Genomic DNA, 14,594 nt, shown 5'->3' with positions numbered 1-14,594 from the left:
GGAAGAAAAATTTGCCGGTTTCTAGACACTGGCAGAAACTATTTACTGTCAAGTAAGTGACTATATGAGAATTCAGAACACAGAAATAATATCCTTTAGGGAATTATTTCCCAGAATCAGTCTAGACACAAAAGGAGAAGCACACTTGGTAGCCAAGACAGACAGGTGGTACTACAATACTGCAACAGGTATTGTCATTAAGAGCAGACTCTCCTTAATCCAGGTTATACTAGCATAACTTGGAGACACGTTGATTACAAAACTACATTAAAATGACATTCTGTTATATGACCAAAGAAATTAAATCTCATTTTCCCTCCCTGGACTTTATGACATAAAAAGACAGATTCCTCTGAGTTGTATTTCCCTTATCTCACCTTCTCCATCAAACAGAGAAAAAGTAAGGAGGGAAAGAATAAGACGTTTTGTTAAGCATCAGAATTCAGAATCTGACCTCCCAGCTTTCCAGAAGGTGGCACCATTACACCATGCAATCATTGATCTGTGTTCATAATACACAACACTGGTGAGATACATTATTTTTAGGGTTTCTTTCTGCCTAAGCAAATCCTAGATTATTCGTAATTCTTTTATTTCAGAAACAGCCTCTTGATTGTGCTGTGTTAAACAATTTCCTGCAACAGTCTAGGTCTATTTTTCTGCCATTAATTTTCTGAAGTGCCTAGCTAAAGTCTGAATTTCCAACAGTGTTAAGAATGACATAAGCATATGCTAGCTTGTCATAGCAGAAGAATATGATTCTTATTAACAACTTAATAAACCAAATTATCTTCTAATGCATTAATGTGCTAAACTGCAACTACTTCAAAACTGATCAGATTTTTTTAGGTAGTAGTGTCCTTATTAGACATTATTGGAGATGCGTTTTCCAAAATATATGCAAAGTTAATTTTTGCCATTTGACTCAGTGATCTTTAGTATCAATGTTTCATCATTAATACTAACATACATTATCTTCTGATTGAGTAGAATTTCCATAACCAATAGGCTTTTTGCTAAATAGGCCTAAGTGCAAACTCAATGTATTATGAGCAGTTTCCCTGAGAAGTGACCTCTAGTAAGTAACAAGATGAATAACCTCAGTGAAAGACAGGGAGTATGACAGTACATTACTTTTCAGAATACTTTTGTGACATTTATAAAAGAGATTTTCTAAGTTCAGATTTTTTGCTCCTCAGAATTTCCAGCGAGAACTGAAACGCAGCTATTAGAAAGACCTAATTAGAACAGGTATTAATATCATTAATAAAAATCTTTAAACATATCATACATACTTATAACACTATAACATTCTATCACCTCTTCAGTATCTGGAAACTTCTTGAGTTTACTCTCTATTTTTCTTGATGAAGGTAATTTTTTTCCAAGATTCACACATGGCTGATGTAAAACAGCACAAGTATAATTAGATCCTTGATTTTCTTTATTTCCCCTAAAAAAAGTCATTTTCCATAAAATTTCAAAATAGGAAAAAACCACATACTTGGGCATTCTTGCATCTGTAACAACCATAGCCCTGCTAAATTCCACCTTTACATCCAAGGGCTGCAAGATATGTTGAGATGAATATTTCAGCTTCCGAGCTTCTTGCCAGTTCTCATCTAGAAGAGCAAAGAAAACCTACACTTTAAACATTGAAAGAGATTCCTTCTCATTACACATATCACAGAAGTACCTGATATTAATTAGTATATATATTGCTAAAATTCAAGTAACGCAATGTCTTTTACAGGTCTATCAATATACATATATGATACAAGATCTGAACTTCAGACATAGAAGACTACTTAATAATTTCTACTGTTCACATCTAAACACCTACCCAACCCATGCTGCAGAGTTCTAAGGGCCCAATTCTTAACATGGATGGTACTGGGAGCTTAGGCTCTGTACTCCCCTCTGGAACCAGCAACTTAAGAAATAAATGCTTAAGACTGCTCTGGTTCTGACTCTTTCTTGTTAGTTCCCAAACTTTTAAGTTTCCTTCAATAAGGGATTCTGATCCTTTCTTTACCCTCACAAAATCATGAAGCCTACAACTATAGGTAGATTCTGCTTTAAATTTGGAGGGAAGCAAGGAAAAGGCACTGAAGGAAAACACCATAAATAAATTACACTCATATTTATTATGCAACAAATTAAGTGAGACATCTTCAAAAATAAGGAATTATTTCTAAGTTAGTTTATTTAGCAAAAACTAAGGTTGGAATCTAAGGCCTAAAGGTATACTTTAGAAATTCATAACATGTTCATAGGACTGAGTTTAGAACATGAGTTTAAAGAAGTACGTTCCAAAGATTCTCCGCTGCTTCAGTTAAAAATACAAAAAGCACATCAACCGCCAAAATATTTTTACTCATATAGAGAAAGATTACTTTCATGAATACTTACCATGTTTGCTGTACAGTAACTGTATACTGCTGAGCTGGATATCAAAACTGTCGTAAGCCCTTGACATTATATCTTCAATAGTGCTTTGTCCTACTTTGAGTTCTGATAAATCAGAACGGCTTTTGCTTTTCATCTTAAAAACAGTCACAAAAAAGCATAAGTCAATTTCAAAAACATTAAAAGCTCTAATTCTACAAATACTTCATCCTACCACAACAAAAGATTAAATTTAAAGTCCTCATTATAAGGGCATAGAGTCTTACAAATATCACAGCAGAGAACTAAAATTAGTAGCCTATATAAATACATTAACAAGTATTAAACTCTACTACTTCTTGAAGGAAATAAAATAAAAAAATAATTAAAATCTATGAAGTTTTATATAATATATTTTGTATAGAGTAACTTCCTTTAATAGGTGACTCATAGCCCAAAGTGTAAAATCTCAGCCCCTTTGTAATCAGTAGAATAACTGTTTGGGGGGTTTATATATAAAACTATTACTGCATTGATCACCTCAGAAACATGAAAGTTATTTTTGAATCCTGTTGAATTTAGTTGTGGCATTACCCCGTTACATATTAGTCAAACAGAGTAAAAGGGAAAAGGGGGTTTGGACTGTTCATCATCAATGTTTAATGTCCTTTAATATCAGTCAATATCCCTTTAACTCAGCTTTTGGATGCCCATACTTCTTCGGTATTTCACATTTGTATGCGCCCTCTCTGCTATTCAACTCTGATGAAATGTGGCTGTCCTTATCCTTAAATGAATCCATATCTGGTTTTGTCAGATCCAGATAATATTTAAGATAAGGTTCCAAACCATGAAACAGGTTTAAATACTAGTGTCTAAGACACAGCATTTCTTTTTCCAGTGCTACCAAACATAAAAAGTAACTTGCAGATTGAAAATTCAGAATTACTAAATTAATATTGCCTGAGCAACCTTAATTAAGTCCACTTATGTATCTGCATTGAGATACATTTTTAATTTTATGTGCCATTTTCCCTCTTGGGGCTTGACCTTATCCAGTATATAACTGAGGGAAAGAGAGTATTTGTTTTGTATTAAACATACTCATTCAACGAAATACTTACATCTCACTTAAGCATATCTTACACAAAGTAAATACAGAATTAATAATCATATGCTGAGAAGCATCTAACTTTTCTCTTTTGGTATTGCCCAGTTCCTTCATCTTCCTTTCTAATTTCTAAAAAAGGACAGGAACCAATCCAAGAGTCACATTCACTATGAAAATTAATCATCCATTTCAGGAAAAAATCTGACACATTTACTGGAGTCTGATTTTGAAATGTATTCTTCTATGTATTATACTGAGAGTAACTTCCCATGGGTGGAATAGAGGAGGCAGGCTGTTCTATTCCCCCCCTCCACTGGATCTAGTAGGCTGTCTCAAGCACCCAACCAACACACAGATTAATTACTGAACTCATATATAAGTGCCTACAAATGACAAGCATTCAAAAGAGCTGATAAAATTATTAGTCACTTAAATAAGTGATCTGGTTGTAAATCCAAACTATTTTTAGTATCTACACAGCAATGTTTTCAGTAATTCCACTTTCTGAAGCACCTGATATATTCTTTTTTAACAAGCCCAAATGCAAGGTCCTGCACATGGGTCAGGGCAATCCCACCTATCAATACAGGCTGGGGGACGAAGGGATTGGGAGCAGATTAAGCCCTGCAGAGAAGGACTTAGAGGTGTTGGTGGATGAAAAGCTGGATATGAGCCAACAATGTGCGCTCACAGCCCAGAAAGCCAACCATGTCCTGGGCTGCATCAAAAACAGTGTGACCAGCAGGTCGAGGGAGGTGATTCTCCCCTTCTGCTCTGCTCTAGTGAGACCCCACCTGGAGTACTGCGTCCAGCTCTGGGGTCCTCAGTACAAGAAAGACATGAACCTGTTGGAGTGAGTCCAGAGGAGGGCCACAAAGCTGATCAGAGGGCTGGAGCACCTCTCCTATGAGGACAGGCTGAGACAGTTGGGGTTGTTCAGCCTGGAGAAGAGAAGGCTCCAGGGAGACCTCATTGCGGCCTTCCAGTACCTGAAGGGGCCTACAGGAAAGCTGGAGAGGGACTGTTTACAAGGGCATGGAGTGACAGGACAAGGGGTAATGGGTTTAAACGGAAGGAGGGTAGATTGAGATTAGATATAAGGAAAAAAATTCTTCACTCTGAGGGTGGTGAGATACTGGAACAGGTTGCCCAGAGAAGCTGTGGATGCCCCCTCCCTGGAAAGTGTTCAAGGCCAGGTCGGACGGGGCTTTGGGCTACCTGGTCTAGTGAAGGGTGTCCCTGCCCACAGCAGGGGGGTTGGAACGAGATGACCTTTAAAGGTCCCTTCCAATCCAAACCATTCTATGATTCTAACTGAAACCCCCATGCTCAGAAAGCCAGTCTGTGGCAGAGACATAGAAAACTTACTTCACTTCAGCAAGATTTTAAGCTTTCAAACAAATTCTTATGAAAAAAGCAGATAAGGTCGTCTAAACAGATAGTAAGTGGCAGAATCATTCTTACCCAGAGTACAAGTTTAAAAAAAAAAATAAATTGCCTGTATACATGTAAGATCATCTGTCCTGAATGAATACAAGTTCGCCAATGAGTAAGAAGATTGCTAATGATATGTAGGATCAGTCTCTTCTATGATTTTATAGTGCTAAATTATAATTTTAAATACATCATTATACTACCTTTTTAACTTTTCCCTTGCATGAAGTATCTCAAACATCTCCAGTTTTATCCAAGTTATTTTATAAATTGCCAATATGTTTACTTTTCTCATTTTAAAGTAAACTGAATGACCAAAAGGTGATTGATAACAAGAATAATAGTACTATTAAAAATAAGACAACCATTTAATCATGTAAGTAAAAAGTTTACTATTTGATATTCCAAAGTAAAAAGTTGTTAGACATAACATTCAAACTATCAACAGTAGTTTCATTCCAGGGGAGGACTATTTTCTAACAATTCTTTTGGGTTCAAAGAAACTACCGAGAAGAGTTCAATAATTTCTATCTTGCCTGGAAAACAGTTTAAAAGAAAAACCTAATACATAAAACTGCAAGAGGAACTTTGACTTAACCAGTACCACAAAGTACATATTAAGAAACTGGAAATCACATAAAAGCTGAACTATCATTTTCAGTAAGTTACTTCATTAGGTAAATACATACCTTAAGACTACCAAGATCCAGAAGTAGTAAATTTGACATACAGTCATAGAATCCTTTTTGTGGAACAATGATGTATGAAGCCATGAGGTTAATTTTGAGGTCGAGAACTTTCTGGGTTTCAATAACATACAACAAACCTGAAAAATAATATAATTAGTAAATATAAAGTAATACCTACAGAAGCTATGGAATTAAAAGAAGCTATAAAAAGAAATTCAAGCCTAACTTTAAATGAGCTGAAGGACCAAGTAGATGAAATGATGATAGCAAACACTGATAATGGACAAGTAGAGACAGTAACATGACACATGCAAATCCAAAAAAGTTTCATGCTGAGCAGAGATGTAATGAGGAGAACTGGAATGTGTACTACAACTTGGCAATTGCTGAGTTAACCCCTTGTGCTCTGAGGATTCAGAAATTTAATTGAATGCTTCCAGGGATGGGGCATCCACAGCCTCTCTGGGCAACCTGTTCCAGTGCCTCACCATCCTCACTGTAAAAAATTTCCTCCTTATACCCAGTCTAAATCAACCCTCCTTTAGTTTAAAACCTTCATTGGATATAGAGAATGTCTATTTGCAACACCTTGTCTATATCCAATGAAGAATTTCTTCCTAACGTCTAATCTAAATCTACCCTCCCTCAGCTTAAACCCATTACCCCTTGTCCTGTCACTGCACTCCCTGATAAACAGTCCCTCTCCAGCTTTCCTGTAGGCCCCTTCAGGTACTGGAAGGCTGCTATAAGGTCTCCCTGGAGCCTTCTCTTCTCCAGGCTGAACAACCCCAACTGTCTCAGCCTGTCCTCACAGGAGAAGTGCTCCAGCCCTCTGATCAGCTTCATGGCCCTCCTCTGGACTCACTCCAACAGCTCCATGTCTTTCTTGTACTGAGGACCACAGAGCTGGAGGCAGTACTCCAGGCGGGGTCTCACAAGAGGGGAGTAGAGGGGCAGAATCACCTCCCTCGACCTGCTGGTTTTTGATGCAGCCCAGGACACGGTTGGCTTTCTGGGCTGTGAGCGCACATTGTTGGCTCACATCCAGCTTTTCATCCACCAACACCTCTAAGTCCTTCTCTGCAGGGCTTAATCTGCTCTCAAACCATTCTCTGCCCACCCTGTAGTTGTGCTTGGGATTGCCCCAACTGATGTGCAGGACCTTGTACTTGGCCTTGTTCACTTCATGCAGTTCACACGGGCTCACCCCTCGAGCCTGTCAAGGTCCCTCTGGATGGCATCCCTTCCCTTCAGCATGTCGATCACACCACAGAGTTTGGTGTAATCGGCAAGCTTGCTGAGGGTGGACTCAATCCCACTGTCCATGTCGCCAACAAAGATGTAAAATACCATCTTCCCCTGGTAATTTTGTAAGTTTCAGCCTAAATTTTACAAGCAATGCACAGCATGCTTTTAGAAGTTTTCATCAGGCTTCTCATTTGTGAACAAGCATTTAGATTACTATGGGCAACTCATCATTCTTGTAAAGGTAAGAGTCATTAGATGTACCTCTAAAGTAATGCTATGCTTAAAGTATAATAGACATGTAGCATGATGTCATATTTCCACAAAAAAATGAATCATGATCAGAACCAGAGTATTCAGTAATGAGCAGAGAACCAAGCATATTGAATCTAAGGAAATGTTTATCAAATTAATCTCAGGAATGAACTCTGGTATCAATATATACAGTATTGCTGGAGAAGTTTCTGACAGGAGAGACAAGCAAGTTGATCCACTTAACTTTGACTGGTTAATCTGACATTAGTCCTTAATTAAACAGTTCAGTCAAAGAAGAACAGATAAACTAATGCATAGAAATATAATTGATGCCTGATTTCATTCCTGACACTAGCTTGATAAAAGCAACCGATTAAATATACATTATATCTGAGTTTTCTGTAACTTCTTTCACTTATTATCACTGCACATTCAGATTTTTAAATGTAAAATTTAAATATTAATAGGTTACAAATTTAAATGAGGTTAAAAAATATTCATTTATTTTTAATTTTTTTTTAAAAGAATTTATATATGAAATCTCCCCTTACCATCCTCTCCCATTCACAGCCAGAGACACGACACCGCACTAGACACACCTCTGATCTAGAAAGCCTCAGACATCCTTACTGGAACAAGTTAATTCCCCAGATCTCTGTGCTAGTCTTAAAAGTATTCACTATTTTCATTCATGTGCCAAAATCTAAGATCTCTAGAGATAAAAAGCTAAGATGAAATGAAAACTAGAGGAAAGACTTTAATACTGAGTAACTGGAAGACAGATAAATATAGTTTATATGACTTGATCTAAGTCAATCCAAATCAAAATCAACATTCGTCGAGGAATAAAGTGGAAAACACATATGCAAAGGCATATAGTGTCCTGAAAAGCAACAACTCTGTAAAGGATTTAGCAGTTTCATTAGAAGACCAATATCTCAGTATCAGGTTTTAAAGTGTATGAAACAATTAAGGCCATTTAGATACTTATATAAACAAACCAGAAAAACTGGAACTAACAAACTGTTTTGAACTCTGCACGGAGTACAACAGATTAAATACTAAAATAGTACCTCAGGGCATGGAGCATATTTTAGAAAGGAAGTTGAAGTTGAAAAAGATACAGACATAAAATTATCCAATACCTAGAACAAATGCTTTCTAATGACAGTGAAGAATTCAACTTATTTAGGTGTTGTGTTAGAACGCTATGACTTGGATCCATGCATCTCCATATGGAAAGATATAATATTTTCATACTCCTAGAATCTAAAATTTGCCCCAGTGTGCAATTTGAAGAGCTTGCAGCACTTGCCTGTTGATGTTTTTTCACGGAACTCTTCAAGCTTCATCAGAGTTGCTGATGTCAATTGCTCTAAATGTACATCTTTCGGAGGCCTGAAGAAATCCACTAAGCTATTTATTGTCATCTATTAAAATAAAGCAAAAATAATACACGGCATATTTACTATTAAGTAAGATTTTTCAAGATGTATAACTTATTCAAATATTTACTTACCGCATCATACACTATTTCCAGTGGCTGTGATTCTATTCTAAGCCTCTGATCTGCTTTCTCATCCAAAGGATTGGTCTCAAACATTATGCTTAAGAGTGAGGTACTCTTGTCCGAATAGACCGTTCGAGAAGATAGAAGACAGGGTGTACACTTTTCTCGGGACATGCCTGTAACTTCAAGTGAAGTAATTTTTGTTTCAAACCTGTAAAGAAAGGTAAATAGCACATTCAGATATAATATCCATTTGGCTAGGTACAATTAGATGGTAAGACTATAAGGAATGAGCTGAAAGGAGAAAAAAAAAAAAAGGAAAAAACCAAACAACAACAACAACCCTACTCTACCTCAAATATAAATAGCTTAGTCTAGGGATATAACACATATATCCATGTGTTAACTGTTTTCCATTTCATTAACTTTTGTGTCTATTAGTCACCCTTGAGTAAATAAGAAACGGGGTCCAAGTTATTCATTTCATATACTTTGCATGAGGACAGGCGTCAGGGCAGGGCAGCGACATGCAAACGGGAATTCTGTAGTATGAGCTCAGGAATTAGACGGTACAGTTCATACTGGGGAACAGAGATACAGCAGAGAGGAAAGGGTTCCAGCACAGAGAAATAAAAGAAACACCACAAGAGGAGCACAGGATTAATAGCCTCATTACTCTGAGGAAGTATTTTTTAGGTGTTGGGTTTATTCTTTTTTTCAATACCCTGTCCACTTCTAACAGCTCTCTCTTGAAGATCTTTCTCTCCCAACACTCAAAGGGAAGTGTTTCACTGTAAAAATCTAGCATTTTCTTCCTTTTTTCTCAGTATGATAGCATTATTAGGGCCATTTAGATGTACAGGGGAACAAACAGAAAAGCTGCAAGATCAACAGTATCTTCGTATCATCCATAGATTATACTAATATGCCCCAGAGTAGAGGGGACAAGGTTTAAAACAGGAAGGCCACTGTCCCCAGATTTTTAAGTCATTACATTTAAAATGAAAATAAAATATTTCATATCGCTGCTTTTCATTATCTCCTGTGAGAGAACAAAACCAAGCTAAAAATCATCAGTTACAGCTTTCTTCTGCAAACCTAAAAGCTCGACTGAAAACTCAAGAACTTTTCAGTCATGTTAAATGCCTACACACAAGCAGTTACAAGATCATCTTGCCCAGATTAAGTTTCAAAAGAAGTAAATTTTCAAAGCAAGAAACAAGTTCATAACTGGATTGCTTGTATGTAACAATGTTAAACTGGAAAAAAAAAAGGAAAAAAAAGGAGAAAAATCTGTGTTGGCACAAAAATTTCTGAAGATGGAAAGAACTTAAATCATGGAAAGAATATTCATTCACTTTGTCCATCAGCTGCAGGATGATTCTGCTCTCAAACTGCACAAGAAATGACAGTGAAAAATGGAAGTTAAACATTGTAACAGAGCCTTAAAATGCCTTTTAGCATTAGCACTGACATTTCATGAGAAGCAAAAAACCAGTCTGATAGAGAAAGTTCACCTTATTGCTTGTGCACCTGGTCGTTGGGTAAATACTGTACTCAAGCCAGTTAATGCAAATTCTACCAGCTCAGGACTTTGCTTGTTTTCTCTTATTGATATAGACATGCTTAATAACTTCACAGAGAACTTCATGGCTTCATACTAGATATGCAGGAAAAACAACAGTGGATAAAACATGTTAATGTACATTTCCATACAGTTTATGAAGAGATGAAAACCACAAATACCAGTTTGATACTATTTTTCCAGTGCTATAAATAGCTTGTATCATAGCTGGTGTAAAAGTCATTCCCAATGGTTATTACAAAGAAGCAGTGTTACAGTAAGAGTAGACTATGCTTACAAACACAGGTCTTTGGCGTCTCTACACCACATTTTGAGATAAATGGCCTCTGACGTAGAGCGGGAAGGCAGTCCATTGTACTGTTCATGGTATCTCACATAAAGATGACTTATCAAACTATTTCTGAATGGTTCAAAAATGTTGCTATTCCCCACTACAGTCCTTCAATCACTTCTTTCCTTATATACTCACCTAACTCTACCTCAGGTACTATCAATCATATTTAAGATTCCAGCAAATCACTTAGTGCATTTTCTTAAAAAGTTTCTGAATACTATAAGAGGATATATGAAGCATTTCATACCTTAAACAACAACACTCTACTTATATGATTCTATTCTAGCTTGAGTGAACAAAATTTCATTCTGAACTTTTTCAGAATATCCAAAGTAAGCTCTATAACCACTCTCCTGAAACTATATCTAAGAACGCTCTGCCCTGCACAATGCCAGCATGCAGTAACTTAATTAGAGAGTGTCACAACAGTATTCAAATATAGAGACAGAGCTCTAAGTAATTCAATAAGTAATTTTCTATCATCATTAGATTTTTATTAGTAGCTAAAACTACCAATTGTTTGGTATCACAGTCAGTTATGACTTACTGATTTTGGAAGGGTTGGATCCACAGCTGTTTCACTGTATCCAATTGCTGCATAAAGTTTAGCCTTCTCTTCACGTGTCATCAGCTCTTCAAGACCTGTCACATTGCAAGAGGTCAGTTAAACTCAATATAGTATCTGAAAAATGCAAATACTCTTATACACTTTCCAGTGCTTGGTAGGCCTATAACATACAATAAATAGACACTGTCAACATTGTCCTGAACTAGTAAAAGCAAAAACACTGAGGTTTAAAGCAAAGTTTTGAGTCTTCTAAAACATGCTTTAAAATGCATTTATACTTTTATTCCAACCTACTCTATTTCCTAGCTTGCTAACAATAGAAACAGTCTTTTTTATTTACCTTCCATGTTTCACAACCTTTACTAGGTGCCCTGTACTTAAGTGAATCAAACTCTAATGCATTGCATGAAATAGCCAAATTATAAAATGAATGGAAGTAAAATTGTTTACATTCCATTAACTGCTACTGCTTTCTAGCTACTGTTTTCTTTCTTCAAACCCCCATACACAGTACACTACGCAGACAAATGTGAAAACTGTGGCAGGAGAAAGCACAACTTAAAGAGAGTTCAGAAAGACCTATGGAAGGAATTGTAAGATACTTCTGTAATATGCAATTAACAACTTCATCAGCAAAAAAAGGCTAAGAGAAAATGTAAATATCAACAATCCCATAGCCCAAAGTTCCATTGCTAGGGACCTATTATTCTAACAAGTCATTTTTAATACTAGAAAAAAATACCCATAAATGAACATACTTGAACCTTTTACTTCTGGTTTTTGTTCATCCTTTTTTTCACCTGACCAGCTCCATATCCAACTAAACCAGCCACCAGAATTTTCATCATCTTGTTTTACTCCTGGTCTGTAGATTTTTAATCCAGCCTTAGTTGCCTGAAATTTAAAAAATATTCAAACAAGTCATTTTCTTCATGCTTCTTTCTTCATTTTCCTAAGAAAAATACAGGCCCAAGGCATGCTCTAATACATCAAAACATCATTAGATAACCACTGAAAAGGCAACATGTTATTTTTTAGTGACAGTGCATTGTCAGACCAAGTCTCACTTCCATAAAATCAACTACCAATATGAACAAAGACAGAAAGCAAAAGGTAGCTGATTTTAAGTTAATACATATTTCTTATTATAGCAGATTTTCTCTCCGGCTCTCACCACCAAAAAAAAAAAAATCCACAATATTATACAGTGCTCTACATTACAACAATGGACTTATAAGGAATAATTAAAAATACATATGTAAGCAACTAAATAGCCAGCACGGGTGATATTTTAAATGATCCCTATAATCTTCATTTCAAGATAGATTTCTAAAGCAATAATTTAAAAAAAAAAAATCATCACTCTTGTAGTAGAATATTTACTCCAAAGCATACAGAAAACTATTCCTGGATCTGACACATACAGCTATAACAGTAAGGGAGATCTTCCTTCTCCCACATTCATTATTTCAACAACTAGTGGATGTCCTGCCTAATGCCAGTGATGATTCCAATACTGGGTCATCACAGCAGGTGCAAACCTCATCCAGACTTGATCACTAAAAGTTTGGCAAAAGGGATGGCAAATGACCTTCAGGCAATTTAAGAGACAGAGTAGTTCTCAAAACTACAGTGGACCACAGAAACTAATTATTTTTCTTCATGACTAATATGATCTGAAAAGTTATAAACACTTGCAGATAAACCCTGAATTTAGTGGTGCTCTAGTGAATGTGATACCCAAAGTGAGTGAGACAGCGATCCCTTCTCAGCATTCAAAAATCCCAAGATCTCACTGCAACACAATTAGGGAAAGCAGTTGGCTATAAATCAGAACTTTTTAGGGACTCCTCACATCTATCCACCTACAGGCCAATGGAAGGTAGGACTCACCACAGAAACATACAGGCTTCTGAACTGATACTATTGATTCATCTCAAAGAGATGATGCAGAATGTGAGCTAAACACAAGGCCTTAAAAAGTTTAAACAAAATCCTCCAAAGTCCTCTTTATAAAGGATACTAAGCTATCAAGCAGATGTTACAGAGTGAATGGTCCAAGGAAAGAATGGACAGAGCCTCAGAAAAAAGGGCTGTTAAATCTTGAAATTAGGTTTCTAGGACACCAAGGAGTTGGTGTTGAAGGACAACTGCCATGGAGAATAAGTGATGCTTGAAACTATCATTCTCTACTTGTCTGAGGCAGCAGCTGGCACCAGAGTCCAAGGTAAGTACGGCTACAGACAGAAGGGAGGGGAACTTCATCCTTCCGCAAGGATGAAGAAAACATTTGTGCAGTGTGGGAACTAAAGAAATTTCCTGAAGAAATCCTGTTGAGCTTTCCTTGCTCTCCATTTACAATGGTTTAGTAATGAATACGGTCATAATTTGTGGAAAGATTACTCAGCAAGGTAAACTGTTTTGACTAAAAGACAGGGAGAACCAAGAGCGTCATCCTGTATTCTGATTTAGGTGAATCTTTTATAAAGTCTTCTCTAGATTGAAAGCACAAAATTTCTCAAGCAATCTGATACACAGACTTGATGCTCTTGGCTCACTAAAGCTGGTGTTTGGTACTTTGGGCACTAGTGATAAAGATTAAAAAGTGGCCTAAGGTTTGGAATATAAAGTTCTTACCACAAAGTTCCCAGAAGATCAGATGGTACTGTGTTCACAAATGTGAGTTCTGGGGAGCTTGATTTCAAGGTCTGGAGAAAAGGAAGTCCTTGAAATTCAACTCTAAGGTATGTTTTTAATGAACAAACAGTTTAACAAACAGTAGGGTCCTTTATCTGGCTTTACTCAACCCACATTTAAGGGGTGCTCCTTTACATTCCTAGTAAACTTAAGGCTAACTGTCAGGATACCAAGCTAGTAGCAGATTTGCCTCTTACAAGTCCTTGGACACCTTTTTCAGATGTATGACCTAATAACAACAAGAGAGATTCTGACAGATAGATGGAGGTAGAACTCAGTTTAGAATCATTGTGATTTGATTTTCAATACTTGGAAATAAATTCAGAGACTTAGCTAGCAGATCTTTCAAGATGCTTTTCTAACACTTTGCAAATGCAAGGCTTAAAGCCCAAACAAATGAAAATTCATTTGCTTGCAACCTATTTCTAAGCACTACAGAAACCTGTCTTAAAACTCAGGACTGGAAGATTGTCAGGAATGTAGTATGACATAACCTTTTGTAAGTAGCATGGTCACACTGGAGAAAAGAAGAATAAAATTAGACAGGAAATTCTTTGGGATCTCCTTCACCTTGGAAGAAGTAGGAGGAAAAAGAAACCAATACAGCACAAGATAAAAACATGCTAAAATTAAATGAGAATTAAAAAAAAACCAAACAAAAAAACCCCCTTCTTGTGAAAAGCACTCCAATTCAGCCAAACAACTGAAGGAGAGGGATATGAACGTGTCTTCTGGTTCTGTAAAACTCTGAATAATGATCATACAAGGATCCAAATGT

At 36.6% G+C, this 14,594-nt stretch overlaps 1 protein-coding gene across 3 annotated transcripts in view; it reads right to left on the bottom strand.

Annotated features, from left to right (window-relative positions):
• VPS13A (vacuolar protein sorting 13 homolog A) overlaps positions 1 to 14,594 on the bottom strand; it is a 109,950-nt gene that overhangs the window by 75,763 nt on the left and 19,593 nt on the right. For all 3 annotated transcript variants that reach the window (XM_054809220.1, XM_054809221.1, XM_054809222.1), the window contains exons 15-22: positions 11,878 to 12,013; positions 11,099 to 11,193; positions 10,150 to 10,292; positions 8,642 to 8,843; positions 8,438 to 8,552; positions 5,623 to 5,759; positions 2,413 to 2,545; positions 1,505 to 1,622 (exon numbers count right to left, since the gene is read on the bottom strand). In XM_054809220.1, coding sequence (XP_054665195.1) covers positions 1,505 to 1,622; positions 2,413 to 2,545; positions 5,623 to 5,759; positions 8,438 to 8,552; positions 8,642 to 8,843; positions 10,150 to 10,292; positions 11,099 to 11,193; positions 11,878 to 12,013 — 1,079 coding nt within the window. The remainder of the gene's footprint in view (positions 1 to 1,504; positions 1,623 to 2,412; positions 2,546 to 5,622; positions 5,760 to 8,437; positions 8,553 to 8,641; positions 8,844 to 10,149; positions 10,293 to 11,098; positions 11,194 to 11,877; positions 12,014 to 14,594) is intronic.

This window comes from Grus americana, chromosome Z, assembly GCF_028858705.1.
Source record: "Grus americana isolate bGruAme1 chromosome Z, bGruAme1.mat, whole genome shotgun sequence".
NCBI lineage: Eukaryota > Metazoa > Chordata > Aves > Gruiformes > Gruidae > Grus > Grus americana.
The sequence above is the reverse complement of the archived record's forward strand: the minus strand, read 5'-3'. Positions and strand labels throughout refer to the sequence as shown.